The 27,985-nt window shown below is 44.1% G+C and overlaps 1 protein-coding gene across 1 annotated transcript in view; it reads left to right on the top strand.

The window, feature by feature from the left end:
- The window catches only part of KCNH6 (potassium voltage-gated channel subfamily H member 6), a 269,607-nt gene that overhangs the window by 163,630 nt on the left and 77,992 nt on the right, over positions 1-27,985 (top strand). Inside the window, exons 3-4 of the mRNA XM_044296338.1 lie at positions 10,798-10,956; positions 11,120-11,331. Coding sequence (XP_044152273.1) covers positions 10,798-10,956; positions 11,120-11,331 — 371 coding nt within the window. The remainder of the gene's footprint in view (positions 1-10,797; positions 10,957-11,119; positions 11,332-27,985) is intronic.

The raw sequence follows: 27,985 nt of genomic DNA, 5'->3' as shown, positions 1-27,985 counted from the left end.
CTGAATTTGTTCTGTTGGATCTTGTAGGATCTTGTGGTGAGAGTCCAGGGTTAGGAGGACTTGGTCTTGTAACCCTTCCATCTCCTCTACTCTTTGCCCCACATGTATAAGATCTTGGTGCAAGGCTGCTATGTCTTGCTTATGCGAAATTTCCAGCTTCACAAATAGGGCATCAAGCCCATATTTTGTTGGGAGTGCCTTAAGGTGCACTTTTCAATCCCAGTCCTCATCCTGAGCGTCTGGAGCCAGCACTTTTAGACCCCATTCACATGTTCGTAGCGTGTTTTACGGATCCATGGACCCGCAAAACACGGACACCGGCAATGTGCATTCCGCATATTGCGGACCGCACATTACCGGCACTAATAGAATATGCCTATTCTTGTCCGCAATTGCTGACAAGAATAGGACATGTTTTTTTTTTTCGGGAACGGAATTGCGGAGCCGGAAGTGCGGGTCCACAATTCTGTATCCGGGCAGCACGTCGTGCGGCCCAATAGAAATGAATGGGTCCGCAATTCCGTTCCGCAAAATGCGGAACGAAATTGCGGACGTGTGAATAGGGCCTTACTGTTTTAGTGGCCATGGCTGGGGAACCTCTTTGCTGAGGCGAGGAGCCTGGGGATGTTGCCGGCCTCCTGGCTAAGGCGGGAGAAGATGTGGCCGCCGAGGAAGGACTGGCTGCAGCTGACGCGTAGGATCCAGGGGAGCTGGAAGCCCTGGTATGTCTCTGTGGCAGCGAGCCACTTTTCATTTGGCTAGCATCTTGGCAGATGCTTTGCCTTCAGTAATCCCGGCCGGTTGGTTTGAGGCCGCAAAGAAGCGGAATATGACCCCCGACTCATGCTCCACAGGTGCTGGCGTAGAAGAGGTCCTCTTCCTCCATCCCTTCATTGATAACAGGTCAGTCGCAGTGTCATGTGTGCGGGATATAGGCTGAAGATGGTCGGGAGCCCATGACTCATGCTGCTCACTCCGCCATTGGCAAGCTCCTCCCCCTCTGCCATTGAATCTTTATACTGCACAGGACCCTATTTTGGTCCACATACAATCCACATTTTTTACAGATGCGGGCCCATTAGTTTCAATGGGACCACTGTGTGCTGTCTACATCCGTATGTCCATGAATTGTTATTATAATTTATAATTTAAATATTTATAATAGCATCTAATCCCTTCCTGACCATGCCACGTAGATATACTTCAGAGGTGTGGGATGGGTGTATGGAGTGAGCTCCGTTTTTGTTTCCGTTGTGTTTCCGTTTCGGTTCCGTTTTTCCGTTCCGTTTTTCCGTATGGCATATACAGTATACAGTAATTACATATAACAAATTGGGCTGGGCATAACATAGTGATTTGCGTCCAAATATAGGACATGTTCTATCTTTGCACGGAACTGAGATACGGAAACGGAATGCATACGGAGTACATTCCATTTTTTTTTGCGGACCCATTGAAATGAATGGTTCCGTTTACGGACCCTATACGGAACACAAAAAACGGCCCGCAAAACGGAAAAAAAACTGTAGCGTGAAAGAGGCTTAAGGCGGCAAAAAACGGAAGCCGCTTGTGTTGCCTTCCGCAATTGGCGGAACAGAACGGGCGCCGGCAGTATAAATGCCTATTCTTGTCCGCAAAGTGCGGACAAGAATAGGACATGTTATATATTTTTTTACGGGGCCTCATTGAAGTGAATGGGTCAGTTTTGGCGGTTCGGATGCGAACCCAAAAAACAGTCGCGTGCATGAGGCCTAAGGCTGTAGCCACATTCTTGCAACCCTGGTCGCTTAATGACAGAGTTCTGAGAATCACTTTATCCAGAAAGAGTCTGAGATATGGAAGTTTATAAGATAAGGCATGCAGCTTTACAGGGAAAAGCATGACGCTGCTTTTTCCAGTGGTTCAAATGTAGAGAAGCAAAGACTGTTCAGTCCCAGAGCTTTATTTAGAAACCTGGTTGACTTAATCTTGTGGATGGCTTTCATGAGTCTTCATCAAAGCATCTTCAGAGACCTGTGAAATCTGCTACTTAAATCATCTATTTGATCAAGCCTGGTTAGACAGACACCAATTCCCAAATGTTCAATTCACCCCAGAATACTCGTAGAACTTCTGGTTTGCAATCAGGTAACAATAATACATTGGGAAAGACTTGGGTCAATTAATAAGAGTCTATTGATCTTAAACTGAATGTTTGATGTTCTGACGTGTTTGGCTGCTCATCCTCCGCATGGTGTCCTGACTCCTCTGAAGGAAGGCGAGAACATATGTAGCCTTTGGCCAGAATAAAATGATTGGAATTAGTGAATCTGGGAGCAAAACAGAGTACAGCACTGGCTCCACCTCAACAAATAGAAGTTCTCCAATAATTTATCAAGCCCAGGATCTAACAACTAGTTCAATTAAAACACCCTACATATATGGCACTTTGGGATGTATTATTCGGCCAGCACTTAACACATACAGTTCTATGCCCTAGATCAGACAAACCCTTTTGGCAGATTGTTCAGCAGGGTCAAACAGAAATTCAGAGAAATCACAGCTAGAGAAATATTTATAAAAGACATGAAGAGGCAGCTTCTGTGGATGTCAGACTGGATGCCCATCAACCAGTCCGCCATGGTCCAACCAAATAGACTATACAAAAAAAATCTTGCTTAAAGGGGTAATTCTGGTTTTAATAATTATATTTATATATTTAGATAATAGGATGTTAAATAATTTTCTAATATAAATAAAGTTTTGCCACTCTCTAAACAAAAAAATGGTATGGCCCATTTTAGACTTGTAAACTGCATCCATAGGAGAGCTGGATAGGAATAACCATGATGTAAGTCATGTGACTGTAACAAGTATAATGTGACCTGGCTTTTAGTTAACTGCCGAGGTCAGTGATGGCGAACCTTTTAGAGACCGAATGCCGAAACTGCAATCCAAAACCCACGTATTTATCGCAAAGTGCCAACACGGCAATGTAACCTGAATACCAAATAGTATATCTTCCATGTACTTTATCATTTAGCTATAATAGCCTGCCTACTTCCAATGCCCTGCCTGTGCTGTTCATAGTGCGCCCTGCGCTAATGACTGGCAGGAAAAGTCTAAAGCAGATTGGTAAAACATAGATTTTTTTCCACGGTGCGGGTTCCCACAGAGCCACCTCTGGCGACCGTGCCATAGGTTCGACACCATTGGCCTAGGTGAATAATAGTGTATTGAGGAGCAGAACATGTGCAGTAATACATACTATTACTAGCTGCAGCAGTATCTCATTTTGTCTGTCAGTATCTTTGCAGAAACAGATCTGTGTGTGTGTTGTATTTTTTTATACAAAACTTTTCAACAACAATGACATTATAACCTAGAGACAGGCAGCCATTTGACAGCAACATCTAGAGACAGGCAGCCATATAAATACACGCAGTAATGTAGTTACTGTAATAACCACAATAAATATAATTATTCCACCACTAGTCCTATTTACTTATAACATGAATGTTTCCTGTGTGCTGACCCAGCACATGTATGTCATGTAACACTGCTGCTTACTGAATGTTCAATTAGGACTGATACATGGTCTATATACCGTTCGACCTGATATAAGAAAGGTATTCATACAGAATACCTGGCACTTTTTCCTATAGTGTGCAAGAACGACCACCACTGATGGATTGCAGGGTGGTCGTAACCATGGAAAATGAGCAGTGTATAATGTGATGCACACAGGATTTCTTTGTCCAGTAAAAAAGCAACGTTCTAAATGGAAACCACACTGACAGCATTATAGTTAATAAGGTCTGTTCAGCTCCGTTCTAATCCGTTAGGGCTCATGCACACAAACGTATTTTCTTTCCGTGTCCGTTCCATTTTTATTTTTTTTGTGGACCGTATCCTGAACCATTCATTTCAATGGGTCTGCAAAAAAAAAAAAACTGAAGTTACTCCGTGTGCATTCCGTTTCCGTATGTCCATATTTCCGTTCCGCGAAAAAAAAAAATTAACATCTCCTATTATTGTGCACATTACGGACAAGGATAGGACTGTTCTATTAGGTGCCAGCTGTTCCGTTCCGCAAAACACAGAATGCACACAGACGTCATCCGTATTTTTTGTGCATGAATACATATGGTCGTGTGCATGAGCCCTTATGCGGTACAGAACATTAGAAATTATGAATGTTGGTGTGAACCAAGACTTAAAGGGGTTCATTTTTTAAATACAAATAAATGTGCTTGTCATTGGGAAGTGCCTGCAATTTCCTTGAATGGGGCTGCAGTACCAGACAAAGTTCATGAACAGAGGTGGCGCTGTTTTTTGGGGGGAGGAAAGGAGACCATTTTTCTGATCTTATCCTGGGTTAATGTGCGTTTTTTGCTGCCATTTTGTAAGCTACTTTTTGTAAAAATGAAAGAAAAAACTTTTAATCAGAAATTAAGACAAAATGGCCTTACAAGAAGACTTTTGTCATGTTCACAAGTCAGCTCCTATAGTCATACTCATTTGCTGTGTGATATAATTGATGCTTTTCAGGCCAGCAATTAGGGACCATGGGCAGTGCCTTCTGGCAATTCCTTCCACTTACCAAACCATTAATTAAATCAGCTGCGCTGAAACATAGCCGTGCTGAAAGTACATGTTAGAGCTGGTTTAATTAATGATTTGGATAGGGAAATACCACACTGTATATCATTACCATTAAATGCATTGTATATGCCTGGTTGGATAAGTACTTACTACATCATTTGTGTGGGACTTTTAGGGTTATATAGAAATATCTGATGGAAATGTGTACGAAGCAAAAGCAGGACACTGTCTGCAAACTTCATTCATTGCAATTAGAATAGTCACAAACACATGGAAACCAGACAGACTTTGCTGTCCATTGAATAACCACTGGGAAGATGTGTTTGTTTGTTGGTTGCTGTATTTTTGCTTCATATTTTCTATTGGTCCTATTATATGAGCTGATATAATCATCCAAATCAGTGTTTAGGCTCATGCACACGACCGTTGTGTGCATCCGTGGCCGTTGTGCCGTTTTCCGTTTTTTTTTGCGGACCCATTGACTTTCAATGGGTCCGTGGAAAAATCGGAAAATGCACCGTTTTGCAGCCGAGGCCGTGATCCGTGTATCCTGTCCGTCAAAAAAATATGACCTGTGCTATTTTTTTGACGGACAACGGTTCACGGACCCATTCAAGTCAATGGGTCCGTGAAAGAACACGGATGCACACAAGATTGGCATCCGTGTCCGTGATCCGTGGCCGTAGGTTGCTTTCATACAGACGGATCCGAAGATCCGTCTGCATAAAAGCTTTTTCTGATCTAAGTTTTCACTTCGTGAAAACTCATTTCCGACAGTATATTCTAACACAGAAGCGTTCCCATGGTGATGGGGACGCTTCTAGTTAGAATACACTGCAAACTTGGTACAAGACTGCCCCCTGCTGCCTGGCACCACCCGATCTCTTACAGGGGGATATGATAGCACAATTAACCTCTTCAGGTGCGGCACCTAAAGGGGTTAATTGTACTATCATATTCTCCTGTAAGAGATCAGGGCTGCCAGGCAGCAGGGGGCAGACCCCCCCTCCCCAGTTTGAATATCGTTGGTGGCACAGTGTGTGCCCATCGCCCCCCCCCCTTCCTCCCTCTATAGTTAAAAATCGTTGGTGGCACAGTGTGTGCCCATCGCCCCCCCCTTCCTCCCTCTATAGTTAAAAATCGTTGGTGGCACGGTGTGTGCCCATCGCCCCCCCTTCCTCCCTCTATAGTTAAAAATCGTTGGTGGCACAGTGTGTGCCCATCGCCCCCCCCTTCCTCCCTCTATAGTTAAAAATCATACTTACCTGCTTGCTGCTGCGATGTCTGTGACCGGCCGGGAGCTCCTCCTACTGGTAAGTGACAGTTCTTTAGCAATGCACCGCACAGACCTTTCACTTACCAGTAGGTGGAGCTCACGGCCGGTCACAGACATCGCAGCAGCAGGCAGGTAAGTATGATTTTTAACTATAGAGGGAGGAAGGGGGGGGCGATGGGCACACACTGTGCCACCAACGATTTTTAACTATAGAGGGAGGAAGGGGGGGGCGATGGGCACACACTGTGCCACCAACGATATTCAAACTGGGGAGGGGGGGGACTGCCCCCTGCTGCCTGGCAGCCCTGATCTCTTACAGGAGAATATGATAGTACAATTAACCCCTTTAGGTGCCGCACCTGAAGAGGTTAATTGTGCTATCATATCCCCCTGTAAGAGATCGGGTGGTGCCAGGCAGCAGGGGGCAGTCTTGTACCAAGTTTGCAGTGTATTCTAACCTGAAGCGTCCCCATCACCATGGGAACGCCTCTGTGTTAGAATATACTGTCGGAAATGAGTTTCACGAAGTAGCTCATATCCGACAGTATATTCTAACGTAGAGGCGTTCCCATGGTGATGGGGACGCTTCAAGTTATGTTCGGGTGTCCGCCTGGCCGTGCGGAGGCAAGCGGATCCGTCCAGACTTATAATGTAAGTCAATGGGGACGGATCCGTTTGAAGATGACACACTGTGGCTCAATTTTCAAACGGATCCGTCCCCATTGACTTGCATTGTAATTCAGGACGGATCCGTTTGGCTCCGTACGGCCAGGCGGACGCCAAAACGACTTTTTTTTCATGTCCGTGGATCCTCCAAAAATCAAGGAAGACCCACGGACGAAAAAACGGTCACGGATCACGGACCCACGGACCCCGTTTTTTCGGACCGTGAAAAAAAACTGTCGTGTGCATGAGGCCTTTCTATGCATTTTTTCATGAGCATTAATGTCATTTACTTTCAATAATTCATCTAAGCCCCTTTTAAAACTGTCCACTGTTCCTACTGTGGCCACGTCCTGAGGAAGTCTATTCCACAGATTCACAGGACCAGATTTATCATTAGCTCAAGTCAGAAGAACGGAGTGAAAAAGTTTAAAAAAAATGCGCAATCGCTAAAACTGCGCAAAATGTGCTACTTTTTTCTGCTCTGCACTATGCTCGCCAGTTTTCTGAAAGTGGGCATGTTTTCTTATGTAAATTAATCTCTAGACAGATTTACTATTGCAACTATTTAAAAAGTCGCAAAAAAGTCGCAATAAAATGTGCAATTTCACTCCAGTGAGGACCATGCTTATCTTATGAGACTTTTTAATAGAACATGCTACTTTTTCGTAAAGACGTGCGACTTTTGTAAAGCTGCTTACTGACGGATAAACTGCTACCGTTAAACCACATTTATTACAGTCTTAAAGGGCCGATCATAAATCTTACTTGGCTAAAACTGACTTTAGCCATATGTGAAAGTGGAGTGAGCTGTCAGAGTAATGATAAATCTGTCCCACAGTTCTTACAGTAAAAAGAAGCTTTGACGCTTCTGGAGACTGAACTTTTTCTTCTCCAGTCGAAGGCAGTTCCCCCTTGTCTTTTGAGGGAATTTTACATGGAACAGGTATTCACCGTATTTTTTGTATGTCCCATTTATATACTTGTATAGGTTAATCATGTCCCCCCTTAGATGTCTCTTCTCAAGACTAAATGTCATTTTTTAAATCTTTCTTCATAACTAAGACCCTCCAGGCCCCTTATCAGTTTAGTCGCTCTCCTCTGTACTTTTTCCAGTAACAAAACTCAAACTGTATGGGGACTGAACAATTGCAGTAACGATCATTCAAACCCCATGAAAACTGTTAAATTGTTATTGTAAGAGGCCCCTTTAAATGAGTAGCCTAGAATGGTGCTCATTCTAGGATAAAGTCAGTGCAAAAGATGTACAACATGGGGCCACTTTTGCGATTTTCTTTTTCCAGGGCCACTTTTAGTTCCCAATCGGCACCTGCTTATGGATAAGTCAATTTGCTTTTTCAGTAACAGAAGACATCAAAGTCTGAAGTGTGACTGTGAATTTATACACAAAGTCGGGTAACTACCAATGTTCTGTTTTTACAGTTTCCATGGGGGTTGTAAACCAGCTTTACTTAACTTGTGGAAGACGATTTTGCTTAATGTGGCAGTTACAGGAGCAGAGGATATATATTGTATAGCAGGTTTGACATGCAGTACCATGGATATATATATATTTTTAAAATCTGTGATCCTTAAGTAGCAGCCCAAACAGACTGGGACTTCTGGCAGCAAACAGCTACTTTACAAAATGGACCACACCATTAAGTATCACAGAGTATAGCTGGATAGTGGATACTCTGGGTTGCCACAGATGGAGGTCAGTGCTTTTCATATTGGAATCTGTGGACAACTTCTGATGTAAGTGGAAACCAGTTTGTAGCAGCAAAATCAGGATATGCAATTCATAGTTAGTCAAGTAAACAGTTAGGCCTGGCAGAGTTCATGCAATACAGTAATCAAAGCAGACAAGGTCAAGTTCAAGGAACAGAAGTTTAAAGTCAGGGCCCAAGGCAATCCAAGTCAATCCACACACTACAAAAACTAACAAACCTATTGGTCAAGCAAGGGGCAGTGGGGGGGGGGTGTTCCTTAAATAGCCATAGAGCTAAGCACTGTAAGAGTTAAGTACTGTTTATTTGCTGAACTCAGTATGTTTAGGTAACATAGAGTCATTGATCACCAATAGCAGAGCTGAATTTAAAGCATGGCATCTGGTCACTGGCAAGACATAGCAGACAGAGAGATGTAGTGGTAAGTTATGACAAAGTAGGGAGCCTCCGGATCTTTAAGTGTATAGCAATGTGCACGTCCATCTAATAAGCTGAGTATTGGTGGTCACATATGCTCAGTCACTCTCAACATATCCTGGTCTCTGCATAGTGATCCTCTGTTCAATGCAGAGCACCTCACAGGAGCTAACATGATACTGTGCCAGGGTGCCTCCCAATATAACAGTCCTCCCAAATGTCCCACCAACAGTAATAATTATCTGCCAGAGTGCACGATGTGGTAACAGTAAATTCAATAGTAATCATGTCTCTCATTTTGCCCCTAGAAGTAATAATGCCCCCATAGTGGCCCTAGTATTAATAATTCCCCTTATGTGTGTCTGTACAAAAAAATACTCCCTTATAATGTGTGCCAGTACAAAACTGACCTCTTATAATGTTTTCCAGTAATATAATTCCCCCTTGCGACGTGTGCCAGTATACTCCCTTAAAATTTGTGACAGTACAAAAATACCCCCTTATGTGTGACAATACAAAAAATGCTCCCTTATTACATGTGCCAATACAGAAAAAACCCTTTCAGTGCCCCATGAACAAAAGTCCCTATAGTAGCCACTAGGAACGAGCGAATCGGCTTTTGGATTCGCATAAAACTTTGTTCTAATATTGTACGGAGTAGGAGCTCCGTACAGTATTAGAATGTATTGGCTCCAATCAGCGGAAGTTATTGCTTCCCAAGACTTTGCGTAATAACTTCATAAATTAATTGTACTGTAAAAAAACATTTCCTGAACTCGGCTTTGGTTCCAAATTGTACCTTGAAACCGAACGCGAGTTCTGGAAATGTTTTTTTTACAGTACAAATTAATTTATGAAGTTATAACTTCGTCTCTTCGGAGCCAATATATTCTAATACTCTACGGAACTCCTGCTCCGTAGAGTATTAGAACGAAGTTTTATGCTCAGAAAAAATTGGGGGTCAGTCAACACATCCCAATGCGCAGGTGCACGTTGCTATGACTGAAAACATAACATAGTACAAAACATGCAATGCAACAGCTCTCTGCAAACCAAATAAAGTACAAAAATGCATTATAATTTCTAATGCTATGCTTATAAATTAAAGATGCTTGGCAAATACATTTTGTACAAAATTATTTGAGCCCGTCTGCCACACTGTCAGGGCGATCTCTGTAAGACGGGAACCCAACACTAAATTCTACCTGTTATGTGCCATGACGGCTACCATACAATTCAGGGAGTGTAGGTTCCACATGCATGGTGGGCCCTCCTTAATTTTTATTATCTTTGGTGCCAAAATGGCCTCCATTATATCTAGGGAATGCAGGTAGCAACATGCATACCGAGCCCACTCCACACCTCTCCTGGTGCCAAATGGCCACCAACAAATACAATGAGAGTCCACCCTATACCTCTTCTGGTCCCAAATGGCTTCCAGTGAGTGAGGGAGAGCAGGCTAAGCTTTATACTCAGCCACACCTCCAGTACCAACTGCAAAGAAAAAAGGGGGGTCAGTCAGCACATCCCAATTCGCAGTCGATTCGCTCATTCCTAGTAGCCACCTTAGAATGTGTGCCAGTACAAAAATGCTCCATTATAAAGTGCGCTAAGTACAAAAAATGCCCCCTTATGTGCCAGTACAAAACTGCTCCCTTATAATGTGTGTTAGTACAAAAAAACTACCCCCTTTTAGTACCCCATAGTGGCCCCCTTAAAATGTGTGCCAGTACAAAAATGCTCCTTTTTACAGCTGCAATGTCCCCATGGACATGGAACAGATGAAATTATATTTTATGTCAGAAACAAGGTTATTTACTTTAAAACATCTACTAACAGTCTTTCAGGACCTTTGCTATAAAAATGAATTATGGGATAACCACTTTAACTGGACAACCCATGTCCCTAATAAGGGTATATGAATTATATGGAGGAAGTGGGCATTTCTACTTGGTGGCCCTAACTGATGATTAGCCAAGCAGAGTGACCATGCAAAGTGTTGGTATTAAGGAATGAAATCTGTAGGTCAAAAGATAAAAGCCAAAGTGAGTTGGTTCATGTCAACAGGTATGGACTCTTGGCTTTTATTCACTGCTAACCTCATCTTTTGTCAACTACTCTCTACAGGTTCCTGCATGCGGTGCCTGGTGGATGTTGTCCCAGTAAAGAATGAAGAAGGAGATGTTATCATGTTTATCTTAAACTTTGAGGATCTGGCGTTGCTGCTGGCAAGAAAAGCTAACAAGACACTTCATCAGAGGTTGACACGAGCTGCCTTCAATTCAGGTGAGCATCTTAGGTTCTGAAGTATGGCTCTTTAATTGGTTGAAACTTTTGCCTGGATTAGGCTCTTTTGCCTTAACACATAATTTGCATATGTTTTGAGCCGTGTGCTGGTCCTTTAACGTCGTCCATGCAGTTCCTAATTCTCTTCTCAATTTTTCAATAGAAAGGACAAAAACGAAGTCGGGCTTCTTGAATTCTTCTGCTGATGCAGACCTCATGAGGTACAGAACTATCAGTCAAATACCCCAGTTTACACTCAACTTTGTGGAATTCAACCTAGAAAAGCACCGGTCAGCCTCCACAACAGAGATTGAGATTGTTGCCCCCAGCAATGCCTTTGAGAGGACACAAAATGTCACAGAGAAAGTGACCCAGGTAAGATTTTCCCCTCACCTTGTTTGGTTTCCCCCAACTCACCACAACCATGGTACACAATATGACACTATATATCCCAATAGTCAATCCCCTGCACAGTGGAGCTTCTGGCCACTCAGCTCTGCAGTGCAACTGCAGCATAGCTACATTCCAGTGAATAAGGCTTGCTGCTGTTACTGCATAGCCTGATAGCCAGGAGCGCTGCTCTGGAACAATGGTGATACCAGAGATCAGACCCCATCGATCATAAAGTGATGGCATGTCCTAGAAATGGCAATAACCCTTTAATCGTGTTATGATTTGATTCACAGGAATGCTTTAGGGTATGTCCACATGGGGCATATATGCTGCGTTTTACAATAGCATAGCCGTTATACAATGGATGGTTCTTGCTTGTTAAACTGCAAAGGACGCAGCAGAGCTCTCCTGAACTCCGGTGAGAACCACAGCTTCCTCAAACAGCCAATCTGCAGGGGGTGCCGGGGTTCGGACCTCCATTGATCTAGCATTGATGACATATCCTGAGGATTGGCTATCAATATGAAAATCTCAGAGAACCCCTTTAAGGATAAAGCTTAGTTTGGTACTTAAGTCTCCAGTATTTTTCTCATTTTTGAATCTCCGCATTTCAAAAGCCATAAGTTTTTATTTTTCTGTCAACACAACCGTATAAGGGTTAATTTTATTTGGAATGAGTTTTACTGTATATGTTAATGCCACCATTTTGGGGCACTTCTCTACTGCATAACGTTTAAAACTTTTTGTGAGATAACAATGTGAAAAAAACAATGCAAATGCATTCCTTTTTATAGTGTTCAGTGCACAGTAAAAAGTACATGTAACTTTCTGGGGCTCAGTAGGATTATGGAAATACCAAATTTATATTGTATTTTTATGTTTTACTACTTTAAAAAAAATTATAAAGCTCCATTTTAGAAAAAGATTGCATTGTGTCGACACCCATAACTTTTATTTTTCTACCAACAGCACAGTGTGAGGGCTAATTTTTTTGTGGAGAGATCTGTAGTTTTAATTAATATCATTATTGGATTCATAAAACCTTTTTATCATTTTCATTCCATTTTTGAGGAGGAATAAAACATTTCTGGCATTGTGGATTTTTTAAGGTGTTCAATGAGTGAGGTAAATAATAGAATAATTTAAAAGATTTTTGGTTAGTACATTTTAATCATTTTTAAAAACTTTATTCAAGTGTTTTTTTTACATTTATTTAGTCCCCTTAGCGGACTTGAACTTGGGATCTTACTCCTGTATTATAGTGCATAGTGATTCTGACAGGCAATCCATTGGATCCTGCTCGAGGCAGGATGTAAAGGTAGTCGGGACATGGCAGGCCTTGGGGCATTCTACCATGATAAGTACTCAGGGTGCCGATCAGAAGACAGAAGGAGCCCCCTCCCTCTGTCTAGCCTCTCAGATGCCGCAATCACAGGTGACCACAGCATCCGAGTGGATAGACTGCTGGGAACAAAGTTATCTCTGATCCCAGCAGTGAGAGCCGGGCACCAGCTGTATAATAGGGATGAAGCGGGCACAGGGCCGTCTTTACCAAGGGGCGAAAGGGGCAGCTGCCCTGGGCCCAGTTGCTCCTGGGGGGCCCAAGGCAGCTGCCTCTTGACCCCTGCTAGCTACTGCCCCGGGTGTCAGGCTGTCGGCTACACAGGCATCATGATCGTACTGTGTTAATGATCTTAATTCTAGGACCTTAATGAGTTTTGCTCTAGGACCTTAATGACATCATTACCATGTGACCAGTAACCTAGCAATTACTGGTCACATGGCTATGAGGTCATCACAGGTCCTACTGAGTGTTGCAGAAGTTAATTGTGGAGCTTTTTTGTGTAAGGATTACATCAGAAAAAGGTGACAGGGGCTGTTATGTTAATATACTGTAAACTACTGTATAGTGGGGTGCTGTATACTGTGTGGTGGGCTGTATACTGTGTGGTGGGCTGTATATTGTGTGGTGGGCTGTATATTGTGTAATGGGCTGTATATTGTGTGGTGGGCTGTATACTGGGGGGGGGTGGCCTGTATACTGTGTGGGGGCCTGTATACTGTGTAGTGGGCTGTATACTGTGGGGGGCCTGTATAGTGTGGGGGGGCCTGTATAGTGGGGGGGAGTGCTATACTGCTGTACTGTATAGTGTGGGGGGCTGTATCGTGTATAGTTTGGGGTGCTGTATACAGTGAGGTGTTGTATACTGTGGGCTGCTATACTGCTCTACTATATACTGTGGGGTACTGTATAGTGTAGGGTGCTATACTGCATACTGTGTGGTGCTGTATACTATAGGGTGCTATACTGCATACTGTGGGGTGCTGGGGTGCACTGTAACGCTAGGGTGAGCCGAGCCCTGGTCTCCTTCCTGCAGAGCGGTGCCCACTTCCAGCCCAGAGCACTGATCCTGAGCCGCTGGAGTCTTCAGAACTAGAAGTATTTACAGTCATTCACTGGACTCTACCAGATGTGTGGATTTTTTGTGTGTGTGTTGTGGTGGAGGGCGTGATTGCTAAGGTGTGGGAAGGCGGGATCCAGGGGGCCCAAGTACATTTTTGCCCAGGGTCCAATAAATATTAAAGACGGCCCTGAGCGGGCAGAGCTCTTGAGGTTGTGCCATTACTTTAACATACTATTACAGCACAAAGCGTTAACTACCTGCACTCTGTGACGTAATAGTACATCACTGAGTGCAAAGGGGTAAAGAAATCTCATCTACACTCTGCATAAAAAATCCGCAAGGAAACTGACATGTTGCACAAGTCCATGACAAATCCACATGCAGTTTTTGTCTGAACTTTTTTGGCTGCATTTTGAATCTCGTGTTAACATAGCCATAATCAGAATTTCTCCAACTCTTTCAATTCTTTTAATGTTATTTCTGAAAATTTCCACTAACTTGGTTGATAATTTTAGAGGCAAGTTCCCCTCTGAAGAGATCCTTGAAGAATCTCACCATGGTGCTGGTTATACATTTGTTCTGCATCACACAAGCTCCACCTAGTGGTTATTTTTAATTACTGACCGTGTTGATTTTGAACGCACTGCAAATATGAAATATATTGCATGTGCTTTATATTTGTTAAGAAATGCACACGATTTTTTCTGTTTTACTTGGCTCTACATTTTATTGCCATTAAAAGGGCATATTAACCATAGGCATTCATAGGATATCCCTGGGATACTTCATACATATCTCATAGGCTGTTTCGGTATCCACAAATATCTATTATTTTTTAAAAGTTCTATTGACTAGCATTGTGCTGGGATATGCCATCAATGTCAGATAGGTATGGATCCCAGAGGTGGGAACTGCACCTATCTCCAGAACAGTCCCCCTGAAGTGAAGGAGAGCATACCCACTCTCCATTAACTGCTATAGGAGTTAGGCCTCATGTACACGACTGTTGTTGTGTTCCATTCCGCAAAATGGGGTACCGTTGTTCCGTGATCCGTTTTTGTTTCCGTGTGTCTTCCTTTATTTTTGGAGGATCACTAGACATGAAGGAAAGTAAAAAAAAAGTCTAAATCAAGTTTGCCATGCAAATGATAGGAAAAAAACGGACGCGGACGACAATCTTGTGGGCCTCCACATTTTTTCACGGACCCATTGACTTGAATGGGTCCGCAAATAGTTTTCCGTGAAAAAAATAGGACAGGTTATATTTTTTTTGACGGACTAGAACCACGGATCACGGACGCGGATGACAAACGGTGCATTAGCCAAGTTTTCAACGGACCCATTGAAAGTCAATGGTTCCACAGAAAACATGAAAAACGGAACAACGGACACAGAATGAAACAACGGTCGTGTTCATGAGGCCTTAAACAAATAGCTGAGCGCCAGCTCAGCTGTTTCTGGCAGTTCCAAAGAAGTGAATGGAGAGGTGACTGTGCATGCGTGTGCTCTCCATTCACTGCCGAGCCCACTATTTTCGGCACTCGCATAGCAGTGAATGGAGGTGTGACCCACACCAATCTGACTTTGATCACATATCCTAGAGATATGCTATTAAAGTCTGAGATGGACAGATCCACTAATAACACTTATTCTCTGTCCACAGGATATGGTATAAGTGTTTGATCGCTAGAAATCCAACCCCTGGGACCCTCAACAAACATGAGACAGGGGTCTTTAAATGCCACAGAACGGTCTCATGAGAATGCAGTGGTTTATGGGAGCTCTGGAATAAGTATCATTAGTGGCACAACCCCTTTAAGGCTACTTTCACACTTGTGGTAGGAGGGTCTGGCAGGCTGTTCCGGCGGAAATCTGGCCACAGCACGGCAAGCAGGACGAGAGGAGGCCAGGCAAAAAACGCAGCATGCTGTAGTTTTTGTCCAACCGCCTCACGGCATGATTGCCGTGCTGCGGCTGGACATCTTTATAGTGAATGGGGCCAGAGCGGACTTCGGGCGGCACGGTGGGCTAGCGTTAGCATGGATCCAGCAGGCTGTTCCCATGCCGGAACCTGCTACCGCAAGTGTGAAAGTAGCCTAAGATGTCAAAAATCAAAGCATTGTTCCATATTAACCTTAATCTGTCTTGTTCTTGAGCACAATCTGACTTTTTGATACTTCTCGCCTTGTGCTGTTACCTTGAAATCACATTCAAGAAAACACATTTGTGCTGATGCTCCATTATTCTGCACGGTCATCACTAGGATACAGTGTAGCCTCAGGAATGCCAGTCTCTGTATCATCTACTGTATGAATGACCTTTAAAAGCTGGATAATACTGTTCTGGGAAAGAAGAGATATTTCTACACATACAGTAATAGCCTGAGTTTTCTTATATAGGCTCAGGAGCAGGACAGCGCACGTTCCGATCCAGTCTAGATTATCTTTATCTCGTATCAGCCTTTGTACATAAGCAATGTAAGACGTATAGTTAAGATAGCAGCTGTAAATGTGAAATCTGATTCTTTAAAATGTGTCACAAACTGCAACCCAATCTACTGCATATAAAAAAGTGGGCAAAAAAGTCAATTATCTAGATGTTTCACTAGTTTAACAACCCTATTGTGTGGCTGACTGCAAGCCACCAAGCCTAGCCACCCATTGCAACCACCGGCCGCATGATTATGCAATAAAGTTGCGCAGCTATTGGCTCCCGTAGGGGGCAAGCTGCACAGTAGGGGCATGCCCGTATATATAAAAAAAAAACTGGGTTGTAATGCTACAGAACCCCAAGCAACCAGGCAAAGATTTGAACAAACGTGGATTAATTGAAAACACAGCAGTAAAGTCCAAGCCAGAAATCATACAGAAATAACAGTCCAAATAATAACCGCTGTGGGAAAACATCAGATAAAAGCCAGACCAGGCTAAAGTTCATACAGAAGAGTCTGTGAAACCAGGTACCTAAGGATGAGATGGTGAAGTATCCAAGGTCCAATCCAAGGCCACACACGGTGCAACTGTAGAGCAGAGACGAGGTTTCCAGAGGCATTCACTAGATGAAGACACACACAACCTTAGTGAATCTGAACCAGCATACTCCCAGGTTGTAGAGACAACAGTGAGCACTGATCAGCCAGGGAGATCACCTTTTAACCCCTTCCCGACCTTTGACGTACTGTTACGTCTTTTGAACCACTGAGTTCCCGCAATTTTACGTAATAGTACGTCATAGTGATCGTGCGGGCATCGGAGCGGTGCGCGCGCGATCACTGCAGGGGCCTGCCAGTCCGTGGTAGCTGGGCCCCTGCTGTAACCGCCGGCATCGCTGTAAAACCCAATGCCGGCGGATTAACCCCTTCTATGCCGCGGTCCAGGCTGACCGCGACATAGAAGAGGTTTGTGTCGGGTGAGGGAGAGCATCAAGTCCCTGCGCTGCTGTGTCCCCCTAGCACGGCATCATAAAAAAGAGTAAAAAAAAAAAGCTTTTTTAATAAAATTAATAAATTAATAAAGTAATAAAATTAATAAAATAAAGAAGAAAAAAATAAAAAAAACGCCCCTTTCCCCTTATTTTATAATAAAAAACTGAAAAAAACAAAAAAACACACATATTAGGTATTGCCGCGTCCGTAATGACCGGCTCTATAAATATATCACATGATCCACCCTGTTCGATAAACACCATAAATTTTTTTAAATTAAAACTGTGTAAAAAAAAAGCCATTTTTGTCACCTTACATCACAAAAAGTGCAACACCAAGCGATCAAAAAGATGTATGCCCCCCAAAATGGTATCAATAAAACAGTCACCTCATCCCGCAAAAAACGAGCCCCCTACCTAAGCCATTCGCCCAAAAAATATTTAAAAAAATGTAGCTCTTAGAACATGGAGACACTAAAACATCATTTTTTTGTGTCAAAACTGCTATTATTGTGCTAAAGTGAAATGCATAAAAAAATATACATATTAGGTATCGCCACATCTGTAACAAACAGCTCTATACAAATATCACATGACCTAACCACTCAGGTGAACACTGTGAAAAAAAAAAATGTAAAAAAAGCCATCCCGCAAAAAATGAGACCCTACCTGAGAGAATCGGTCCAAAAAAAAAAAAGCTATGGCTCTCAGACTATGAGACACTAAAATATGATTATTTTTTGCTTCAAAACTACTTCTATTGTGCTAAAATAAAAAACAAAAAGTATACATATTACGTATCTCCATGTCCGTAACAAACAGCTCTATAAAATATCACATGACCTAACCACTCAGGTGAACACCGTAAAAAAATAATAATAAAAAAACTGTGTTAAAAAAAAGCCATTTTTGTCACATTACATCACAAAAATTGCAACAGCAAGTGATCAAAAAGGCTTATGCCCCCCAAAATAATACCAATCAGACCATCACCGCAAAAAAATGAGACCCTACCTGAGAGAATCGGTCAAAAAATAGAAAAGCTATGGCTCTCAGACTATGGGACACTAAAATCGTTAATTTCTAACGATAATTTGTTTTCCCTTAGTCCTAACAGCAGCACAGATGGGGTTAACTACCCTCCGTGGACTGGTAGGAGCGGCGGAATTTGAATGAGCCCAAGAACCAATAACAAAGCTTTACACCCCTACAAAAGGAAGGAACACCCCCCAGCCCACTGTGTCTATAGCAAGAATAACTTACTAGGGTGGGAAATTTGTGTGCTGCTGTTAGGACTAAGGGAAAACAAATTATCGTTAGAAATTAACGATTCCCTTACGTCCTACCAGCAGCACAGATGGGGAGATAGCAAGAAGAACCCCTAGGGAGGGCCCTCATGCCTGGCAGAGCTAAGAATAGCCTGCCCAAAGGCCGAAAACTCCGCTACCCTGGCGTCTAGTCTGTAGTGGGAGATGAAAGTGGATTCAGAGCTGCAGGAGGCAGCTTTACAAATCATCTTCAGAGGAAGGAGACTTCTTTCAGCAAAGGAAGCAGAGATGGCCCTTGTGGAATGTGCCTTCACAAACTCTGGAGGATCCAAAGCCTAAGAAAGAAAAGATTCTCTAATGGCCTCCTTAATCCAGAGACTAATCGACGCATTGGACGCCTTGCGGCCTTTGGATTTACCGGCAAACAGGATGAAGAGATTTTCATCTATCATGAACACCTTGGATCTATCCACATAGATCTGGAGGCATCTCGAGATATCCAATGGGTGCTTGACAGGATCCCTGGAGGAGGTAGAAGGAGAAAATAAAACTGGCAAAGAAATCACCTGATTTATGTTCCGAAATGAAGGGACCTTAGGCCTGAAATATGGAAGGAATCTCAGGAGAACCCGGTCTTGAAGAAAGATGGTATAGGGTTCTGAGGCCGAGAAGGCTTGAAGCTCTGAGATTCTCTTGGCCAAGGTTACCGCCAGTAAGAAGACCAACGTCAGAGTCACGAACTTTAAATCCACCTCCTCCAGAGGCTCAAAGGAGGAGATGCTAAACCCCTGAGCACGACTGATAAGTCCCACTGAGGGATGGGCCTCAGTACTGTAGGCTTCAATCTTTCGGCTCCTTTATGGAAGCGTTTGATGAGCGGGTCCCAAAAATAGGGTCTGTTGAGACAGGCCGAGATGGCAGAAATCTGGACCCTCAGAGTAGATGGAGCAAGGCCTCTGTCTAGGCCATCCTGTAGGAATTGAAGTATCGTAGAGAGGGGCGGATCTGCAGACGCCACCTGGTTTGAAGCACACCATGACAAGAAGATTCTCATGATTCTGGAGTAAGCCTTCTTAGTAGATTCTGCTCTTGAATGTGACAACGTTCTCAGGACCGACTCTGAAAGCCCTTCTATTCTGGGAAGGGACTGATCAACCTCCAGGCTGTCAGGTTGAACCTGTGCAGATCTGGGCAGAGGTGAGTGTCCCATGACACCAGGGTCTGCTGTGGAGGGAGCCTCCAATAATGTCCCCGACTCATCTGAATGTGCTGGGTAAACCAGGATCTCTTGGGCCAAAACGGTATGATGGCTATTACCGAGGCCTGATCCTGACGAATTTTCATCAATACCCTTGGTATCATGGAAAAGGGAGGGAAGATGTAAGCCAGCCTGAACCTCCATGGTATCGACAGAGCATCTATCGCCAGGGGGTTGTCCTCCCTGTAAAGGGAGCAGAACCTCTCCACCTTGGTATTGAACCTCGTTGCCATGGGATCTACCTCTGGCAAACCCCACCTGAGGATTATGCAGGGACCATTCGATTGTCGGCAGACCGCGACTCAGACTATCCGCGATTATATTGCAGGAACCACGTATGTGGATGGCAGATAGGTGGGAAAGGTTCAACTCTGCCCACCTAAGAATTACCCCGATCTCTGAAAGGAGGGGTAGAGATCTTGTGCCTCCCTGCTTGTTGATGTACAGGACTGCAGTCATGTTGTCTGACTGTACTCTCACTGCTAAGCCCCAGATTCGGGGGGCAAAGAAAAGGAGGGCTAGCCGGATGGCTCGAATCTCGCGGAGATTGGAGGAAAGTAGCCGCTCCTGAGGAGACCAAGTCCCTTGGACAGGGGAACCGTCTAGGTGAGTGCCCCAGCCTACTTGGGACGCATCTGTAGTCAATATGACCCAGGATGGCTGGGTTATAGACTTCTCCCCCGGGAGATGGAGCCACCATCTCAGGGAGGTTCGAGTCTGACAAGACAGGGAAAACAGGGAATTTAGCCCGGCGGGGCTGCCATCCCATTTGACCTCCAATTGTAAAGGGCGGAGGTGCCACAAAGCCCAAGGGACTGCCTCCGCAGCCGCTGACATGAGCCCCAACATCTTCATGAGAGTCCTCATGGAAACTCGACGAGGAACAGATAGGAACCTTGCCAGGTCCAGAATCCGAGTTCTTCTTTCTGGCGTCAACTGGAGGGACATCCCAACGGAGTCTACTATGAAGCCAAGATAGGTTACTGAAGTCGACGGGCTCACGTTCAACTTCTGCCAGTTGAGGATCCACCCTAGGCAGAGCAGAAAAGAGGTAGCCACGTGAAGATGGTGGGTAAGAACTGGAACCGAGGAGGCTTTTAGGAGCCAATCATCCAGGTAAGGAATTATGGTCAGCCTTTGAAGCCTCAGAGCTGCCACAACCGAAACCACCACCTTGGTGAAGGTGATAGGAGCAGAGGAAATCCCGAAGGGTAAGGCAACAAATTGAAGGTGCCTGAGGACCCCCGAGACCTGGACCGCGATCCTGAGATACCTCTGGGAAGCAGGATGGATGGGGATATGAAGATAGGCATCCTTGAGGTCCAGGGTAGCCATCACGTCTCCAGGATTGAGAACGTGGATCCCTGACCTGAAAGTCTCCATGCGAAACTTTGCCTTCCTTATAAATCGATTGAAAAATCTCAAACCGATAATCATCCAGAGGTCTCCGGGTTTCTTGGGAACTAGAAAAACCGGAGAATAGATCCCTAAGCCCCGCTCTCCTGCCGTAACCTCCTTCAGAGCGCCCTTGAGGATATAGTCCTGAATATAGGCCTCCAGAACCGCCTGCCTGGCAGGCGGTAGGCGCTGGTTGATGACAAATCTGTCCGGAGGAGGCGACTTGAGGTTTATTAAGTAGCCCTCCGAAATGACCTCTAGGACACAAGGGTCCGGAATCTCCTGAGCCCAGACATCCTTGAACTGGGCGAGATGCCCCCCGACAGGCACAAGGGGATAAGGAATGGGAAAATCTTCTGGAAGGATGGCAGGAGTAGCGGGGGTTAACAAAGAGCCTGCAAGAGGCCCATAGTCAGGAGGGCTTAGCCTCCTTAGCTCCTCTGTGAGGGCGCTTCGAAAATTTTCATTGCGCCCCCCAGTCTCTACGCGATCTATTTTGCACTTGTTGGCCAGATCTACCGCTGCGCTCATGTCTGCCCCGTCCCCGAAAGGGCTGCTGGGGAAGACTTTTCCCCTTCTTATCGGAGAGATCCTCCATAATCTTGTCCAATTGTGAGCCAAACAAACGGTCAGGTTCAAAGGAGAGACCGCACAAATTATATTTCGATGCGTTATCCGCGACCCATGGTTTGAGCCATAAGGGCCTGCGGGCTGCAGAGACCAGGGCCATGGACCAGAAGGGGCGGACCAAGATGATTTACAGCGAGCACAGACACTACATGCTTGGACATAGGCTTTGACATCAGAAAGCATCTTGGGCCATCAGACATGACGTTTACAAAGGGATATGGTTTTCATTATCCTCGGGTGCCCAGCCGACTTAGAATTATGCAATTGTTGCAAAACCCTGAAATTTAAAGGCACAAACAGCCGACCTTTCGGTTTGTTAGGAGGGCTCTCTGTCTGTAAAGGTAAGAGCAGTGAAGACAGATCCTCCATTATCCTTGAGGTGTCCAAGGCGGCTACAAAACACCTCGCAGTGATAATGGATTCTGGCTCAGTGTCATGTCCAGAAGGGGCTTCAGGGAAACAACGGGAAAGAGCATCCGCTTTGACATTCTGGGTTCCTGGTTTATAGGTTAAGCGGAAATTAAAGCGGGTAAAAAACAATGCCCAGCGGGCTTGGCGAGAATTTAATCTCTTAGCCCCTTCGATATACTCAAGGTTCTTGTGGTTGGTGTAATGCAATGTTCGGCACCCTCTAGCCAATGTCTCCACTCTTGAAAGGCCAACTTAACCCCCAAAAGCTCTCTATTACCGATATCATAGTTATGCTTCGCTGTAGAGAGCTTCCGAGAGAAAAAGGCACAAGGATGAAGCCTCTCAGGATCTCCAGAGTACTGAGACAAAACCGCCCCCCACTCCGACCTCAGAGGCGTCAACCTCGAGGAAAAAAGGTTGAGAAGTGTCTGGATGAGTGAGGATTGGAGCTGAGCAAAAGGCTTGCTTTAGCATTTCAAACGCTTCACCAGTCTCTTTTGTCCACTCAGAAGGGTTCATCCCCTTCTTAGTGAGGTTAGTGAAAGGCAGGAAAGTTCTTAATAAATTTGCTATAGAAATTGGCGAAACCTAGGAAACGCTGTAATCCCTTCAGATCTCTAGGCTGAGGCCAGTCCAGGACAGCTAAGAGTTTGGAGGGGTCCATCGCCAATACTCGTTCAGAGACTATATACCCTAGAAAAGGCAATTCTTTCACTTCAAACAAGAATTTCTCGAGATTGGCGTACAAGTGATTCTCTCTCAGCCTCTGGAAAACCTGACAAACATGATCCAGGTGAGTCTGCAAGTCTGATGAGTAGATTAGTATATCATCTAAATAGACAACCACTAATCTACCCAAGAAATCCCGGAGGACATGATTGATGAACTCCTGGAAGACTGTTGGAGCATTATAGAAACCGAAAGGCATCACAAAATACTCATAATGCCCGTCTCTTATTATTAAATTATTAAATGCTGTCTTCCATTCGTCACCCTTACGAATACGTACTAAGTTGTACGCACCCCTCAAATAGAGTTTGGTAAAAATCTTTGCCCCTGCCACCTGAGCAAACAAATCTTCAATAAGTGGAAGAGGGTACCGATTCTTCACCGTAATTCGATTGAGGGCGCGAAAATCAATGCAGGGTCTCAATCCGCCGTCTTTCTTCTCCACGAAAAAGAATCCTGCCCCTGCGGGAGTAGTGGACGGTCTGATGAAACCCCTATCGAGATTCTCCTTTATATATTCTCGCTGGGCCTGGATTTCAGGCCCAGTGAGATTATACAGATGCCCTCTGGGTGGCATGGTACCTGGCAACAAATCAATAGGACAAGCATATTGCCTATGAGGAGGTAATACATCGGCCCCTTGTGGGCTAAACACATCTTGGAAGTGATGATAGCGTTTGGGTAACGCACTAAGCACTTCTGTGGATGCAAGTGGCAACACTGGGCAAACGCACCTGGTGAAGCAGTCAGAACTCCACTTGCAAATTTGTCCGGAACACCAGTTCACAACTGGATTATGAAGCCTCAACCAGGGGAGGCCCAAAATCATAGGAGTGGATGGCATGTCCAGGGTTAAAAGGTTTAGGACTTCCCGGTGACGAGCCCCTACCGCTACCTGCAACCCGGGTGTCATCCACAACGACCGGCCTTCTTGAAGGGGAGACCCATCCACAGCGGTGATGGAAATGGCTTCTCCAGGTTTGAAGACTGGGATCTGTAGTCATTGGACCAGAGAAGAGTCAATGAAATTACCAGCAGCTCCCGAGTCGAGTAAGGCGGTGAAAGGATGGTTCTTCCCTTGCCACTCAATAGTAATAGGTATGAGAAGACGACTTCTTTCAAGAGGAGGCAGCCTAGTGCCCAACTCCTCCACAATATAAACAAAGACCCTCTCCATAGTGGTAAGACGCGAAGACCCCAGTTCCATGGGTTTACCGGGTCATGGAGATGGGGTGGAAGAAACTGAACAAGAAGCCCGCTCCAGACGACGTTCTCAAATGCGACAATCAGCGTCAATTGCTTGCTGGATTCCCACATCTAGAGATGATGGAGATGGTAGAGAAAATAGTATATCTCTGACAGAAAAAAAGGGGAGAGAAAGAGAGACAGGAGGCCGCGCCTCGTGTGTGTGGCTGTATATATGATCTTTTTGCACTCTATACAAGAAGCGCTTACCGTATGTCGTTGTGTGGAGCCACAACAACTGTAAAAGGCTTTTGCTGGTATTTTCCCGTCCAGCAAGCGGGGTCCTGTACTGCTGCCAAAGGTTCCTTTTTCTCTGCCCCAGAGGTGGCACGAGAAATAAGTAAAGAGATAAAAATGGTGGTTTGTTGAACCCTTTTTCTGCGGCGCTGAAACAGGAGGCAAGATCTTGTAGAATATTTTTAAAAAATAATAGATAATAAAAATAAAATAAAAGGGTTTATTTATTCTTTCTGTCAACGCGTTTCAAGGGCTCACAGCCCTCTTCGTCAGGACAATAAAAGCATATGTTGTGTCATAGTAGAACATCGACTTTTAAAAGCAGGATTTTGGCGCGCAGGCCAGTGGTTTGTTGGGCGAGGAGCTGATGTGCGTGACGTCATTTGTGGCGTCATTAGAAGGAACGCCCTTTGTTATCTAACTGTCACTAAGGATGAGCAAGGTCGCTATTCTTTTACTGCTGTTATTGATTGTATGGTATGTATAACTCTTAGTATGTGCTGGTCGGCCCATCAATGTTGTAGTGGTGTGCGGCATGTTACCGCATCCTGATCTGTTGTTTGGTTCATACTTTTGGGCTGCTGCCGGCACTGTAAAGTAGGGGGGATATATGTGCTTTGGCAGCGCTTAAGGAGCCTGCGGATGTCAGGGCTGTAGTCTGCTGATGGCTCTCGGTGTTCCTATGGGTGAGGGGGGGTATATTAGGCTGGGAAGCGATACAGGGAGCGCATCGCAGATGGCCATGTTTTCGTCTATGTACAGACGGCTGGATGTTCTTAGCGTATCGTAGGTGGCCGTGTTTACGTTCATGTGCAGGCGGCTGTATGTTCCTAATGATAGGGGCGGTATTCTGTTGGGGGGCGGTGGAGGGGGCACATCACAGAAGGCCGTATTATTGTTCATTTATAGGCGGCAGGGTCGTTTTTCTTAGTCTCTTGTGGTGGGAAGGTGTATTCATTGGAGCTGTTTTCTGCCAGTTTCTGACCAGGTAAAAAGGAAGAAGAGAGGGGTGCAGTGATTCTTCTTAGTTGGGGATTGTATTTTTATTTTGATAGAATATTTTGTGTATGTGTAAATGTAGGCCCCGGGTTCTGTCTTATCATATTGTGTGTGGTCAGGATACTATCATTAAGATTTTATGTTTGTGTTCAATGGTATTAATATTTGATTATTTTTCTGTTGCTGTTTTATGTGGATTGTATTGTTTCTTTAAGGTTCTGGATTGAAGATGGTCATATCGTCCACAGGTAGTGTCACTGTCTTTGTCATTTGTTTTGTAGCAAAGAGTGCTCTCACATGGAGGACAAAGTGTTATATTTTTGTGTTGACTTATTGCAACATTTTATCAAATGTGTTTCTATATTTATGGCTTGGAGCTGGGGTTGGATACCTTATTGGTTGTGTTATGAACATGGGATGGGGGGGGGGGGGGGGGGAGGTGATGGGGAAGGGGAGATTTAGAAGGGATTCTAGTATGTTTAAACCGGAAAATATATTCTATTGGGAGATGGATTGAAGGGTATATGTTTACAGTATTGTTTCTGAAATTGCATTGAGGCCGTGTGGTGCAAGTGTGTCTAGCTGGTATATCCAGTATACTTCTCTCTTTTGTAGAGTATTGAATCTGTTGAAGGGATTCTCAGGTATAAAATCGATTGGGGTGATGGTTAGGGGGTGTTTTTCTTTTTCAGTTGTTGATGCACAGTGTCTGGAAAGGCTGTGTTTGAGGTATTGTCTGCGTATATTGTATCTGTGTTGGTTTAGACGGTTGTGTAGAGCCTGGGTTGTGCGTCCCACGTATTGGAGGCCACATTTACATTCGATCAGGTATATTACGTAGCAGGTTTGGCATGTTATATGGTGTTTGATCATAAACGTGGATCCATTTTTGTTTGAAGAGAAATGAGTGCGGTTATGTGCAATGTCTTTACAGCATAGGCAGGTTTTTATTCCGCATTTAAAACTGCCTTTCAGGTCTTGCTCATCTATTTCCGCAGTTTTTTCATGTTGTCTTGGTTTACTGGGGGCTAGCATGTTTTTCATAGTGGGGGCTCTTCTATGAATGATTCTTGGTTGTAATGGAAGATATTTGTCTAGATAGGGATCTTGTTGTAAGATATGCCAGTGCTTGGCTAATATTGAACGGATGGTTTTGTTTGATGTATTATATTGGGTGATTAGGCTTAGATGCATCCCTGATTTTTGTTCATTCTTAGTGCTTTTTTCCAGGCATGTTTTTTGTGATATTTGTGCGGTTTTCTCGTATGCATCCTTTATTAGTTTTTTAGGGTATCCTTTTTCCTTAAATCTTTTTTGTATTATTTTTGCTTGTAGGGTAAAGTCTTCCTCTTTTGTGCAGTTCCGTCTGATTCGTTTGTATTGGCTGTAGGGAATGTTTTTGAGCCACTTTTTATGGTGAAAGCTTGTGAAGTGTATATAGCTGTTTGTGTCTACTGTTTTGAAGTAAGTTTTGGTTGTCAGTTGGTTGTTTGTATTGGTGATTGTAATGTCAAGGAAGTCAATTGTTGTTTTATTGAAGCTTGGGGTAAAGGAGATTCCCCAGTCTGTTGTGTTTAGCTGGGTGCAGAAATTTTGCGCTTGCTGCTCGCTACCGTCCCAGATGATGATCAGATCATCTATGTATCTCTTATAATAGATGATGTGTTTGTTAAGTTGGGCGGTGTTTATGATATGTTCATTCTCGAATTCGCCCATAAAGAGATTTGCGAACGACGGTGCCACTTTCGTCCCCATCGCGGTCCCCCTGCGCTGATGATATGTGGTGTGGTTATATATGAAGTAGTTATTTTCTAGGATGAATTTTAGGCTTTCTAGGAGGAAGGTTATCTGTTCTGGTTTTAGTGTTTTATCATTAGATAATACTCTATTTATACATTTTATCCCTAGGTCGTGCTGTATGTTGGAATATAATGCGGTGACATCCATAGTGAACAAGGCGTATGTGTCTTTGTATGGAATGTCGCTTAGTTCGCGGATGAGTTGACAGGAGTCGTGTAGATAGCTAGGGAGTAAACGGACGTAGGGTTGTAGGAAAAGATCTAGATAATGGGACAGGTTACTGGTGGCTGATTTGGTGTTGGATACAATCGGTCTGCCCGGGGGTTTTTCAGTGTTTTTATGGATTTTTGGAAGGTGATAAAAATATGGTATACAAGGGAATTTCGGTGTTAGGAAGTTTTTTTCTTTCTTATTTATCAGCTGTTGCTCATGGGCATTTTTGATTCTGGTAGTCAATTCTTTATTTAAAGCTGGGAAGGGGTTTTCTTGGACCGTCTCATAGTAGATTATGTCTTTTAGGATATTTTGTGCCTCATTTTCATAATCTATATAGTTTTGTATAACGATGCCACCTCCTTTGTCCGCTGGACGGATTGTTATCTCGGTGTTTTCTTTTAGTTTTTTCAGGGCCGTCTTTTCTTGGCTATTTAGATTCTCTCTGAGTATAGATGTTTTTGTTTTTGGTTTTGATTTTGCCGTCATCTTTTTTATATCTGTGGATATCAGATCAAAGAAGGTGGGTATAAAATGTCCCTGACTTTGTAGGGGGAAAAAATTAGACTTCGGGTGTACTTCCTGATGTGTGTAGATGGAAGGGTTATGAGGGATTTCAG

The sequence above is a fragment of the Bufo gargarizans genome, chromosome 6 (genome assembly GCF_014858855.1).
Source record: "Bufo gargarizans isolate SCDJY-AF-19 chromosome 6, ASM1485885v1, whole genome shotgun sequence".
In the NCBI taxonomy this organism is placed as follows: domain Eukaryota; kingdom Metazoa; phylum Chordata; class Amphibia; order Anura; family Bufonidae; genus Bufo; species Bufo gargarizans.
The sequence above is the reverse complement of the archived record's forward strand: the minus strand, read 5'-3'. Positions and strand labels throughout refer to the sequence as shown.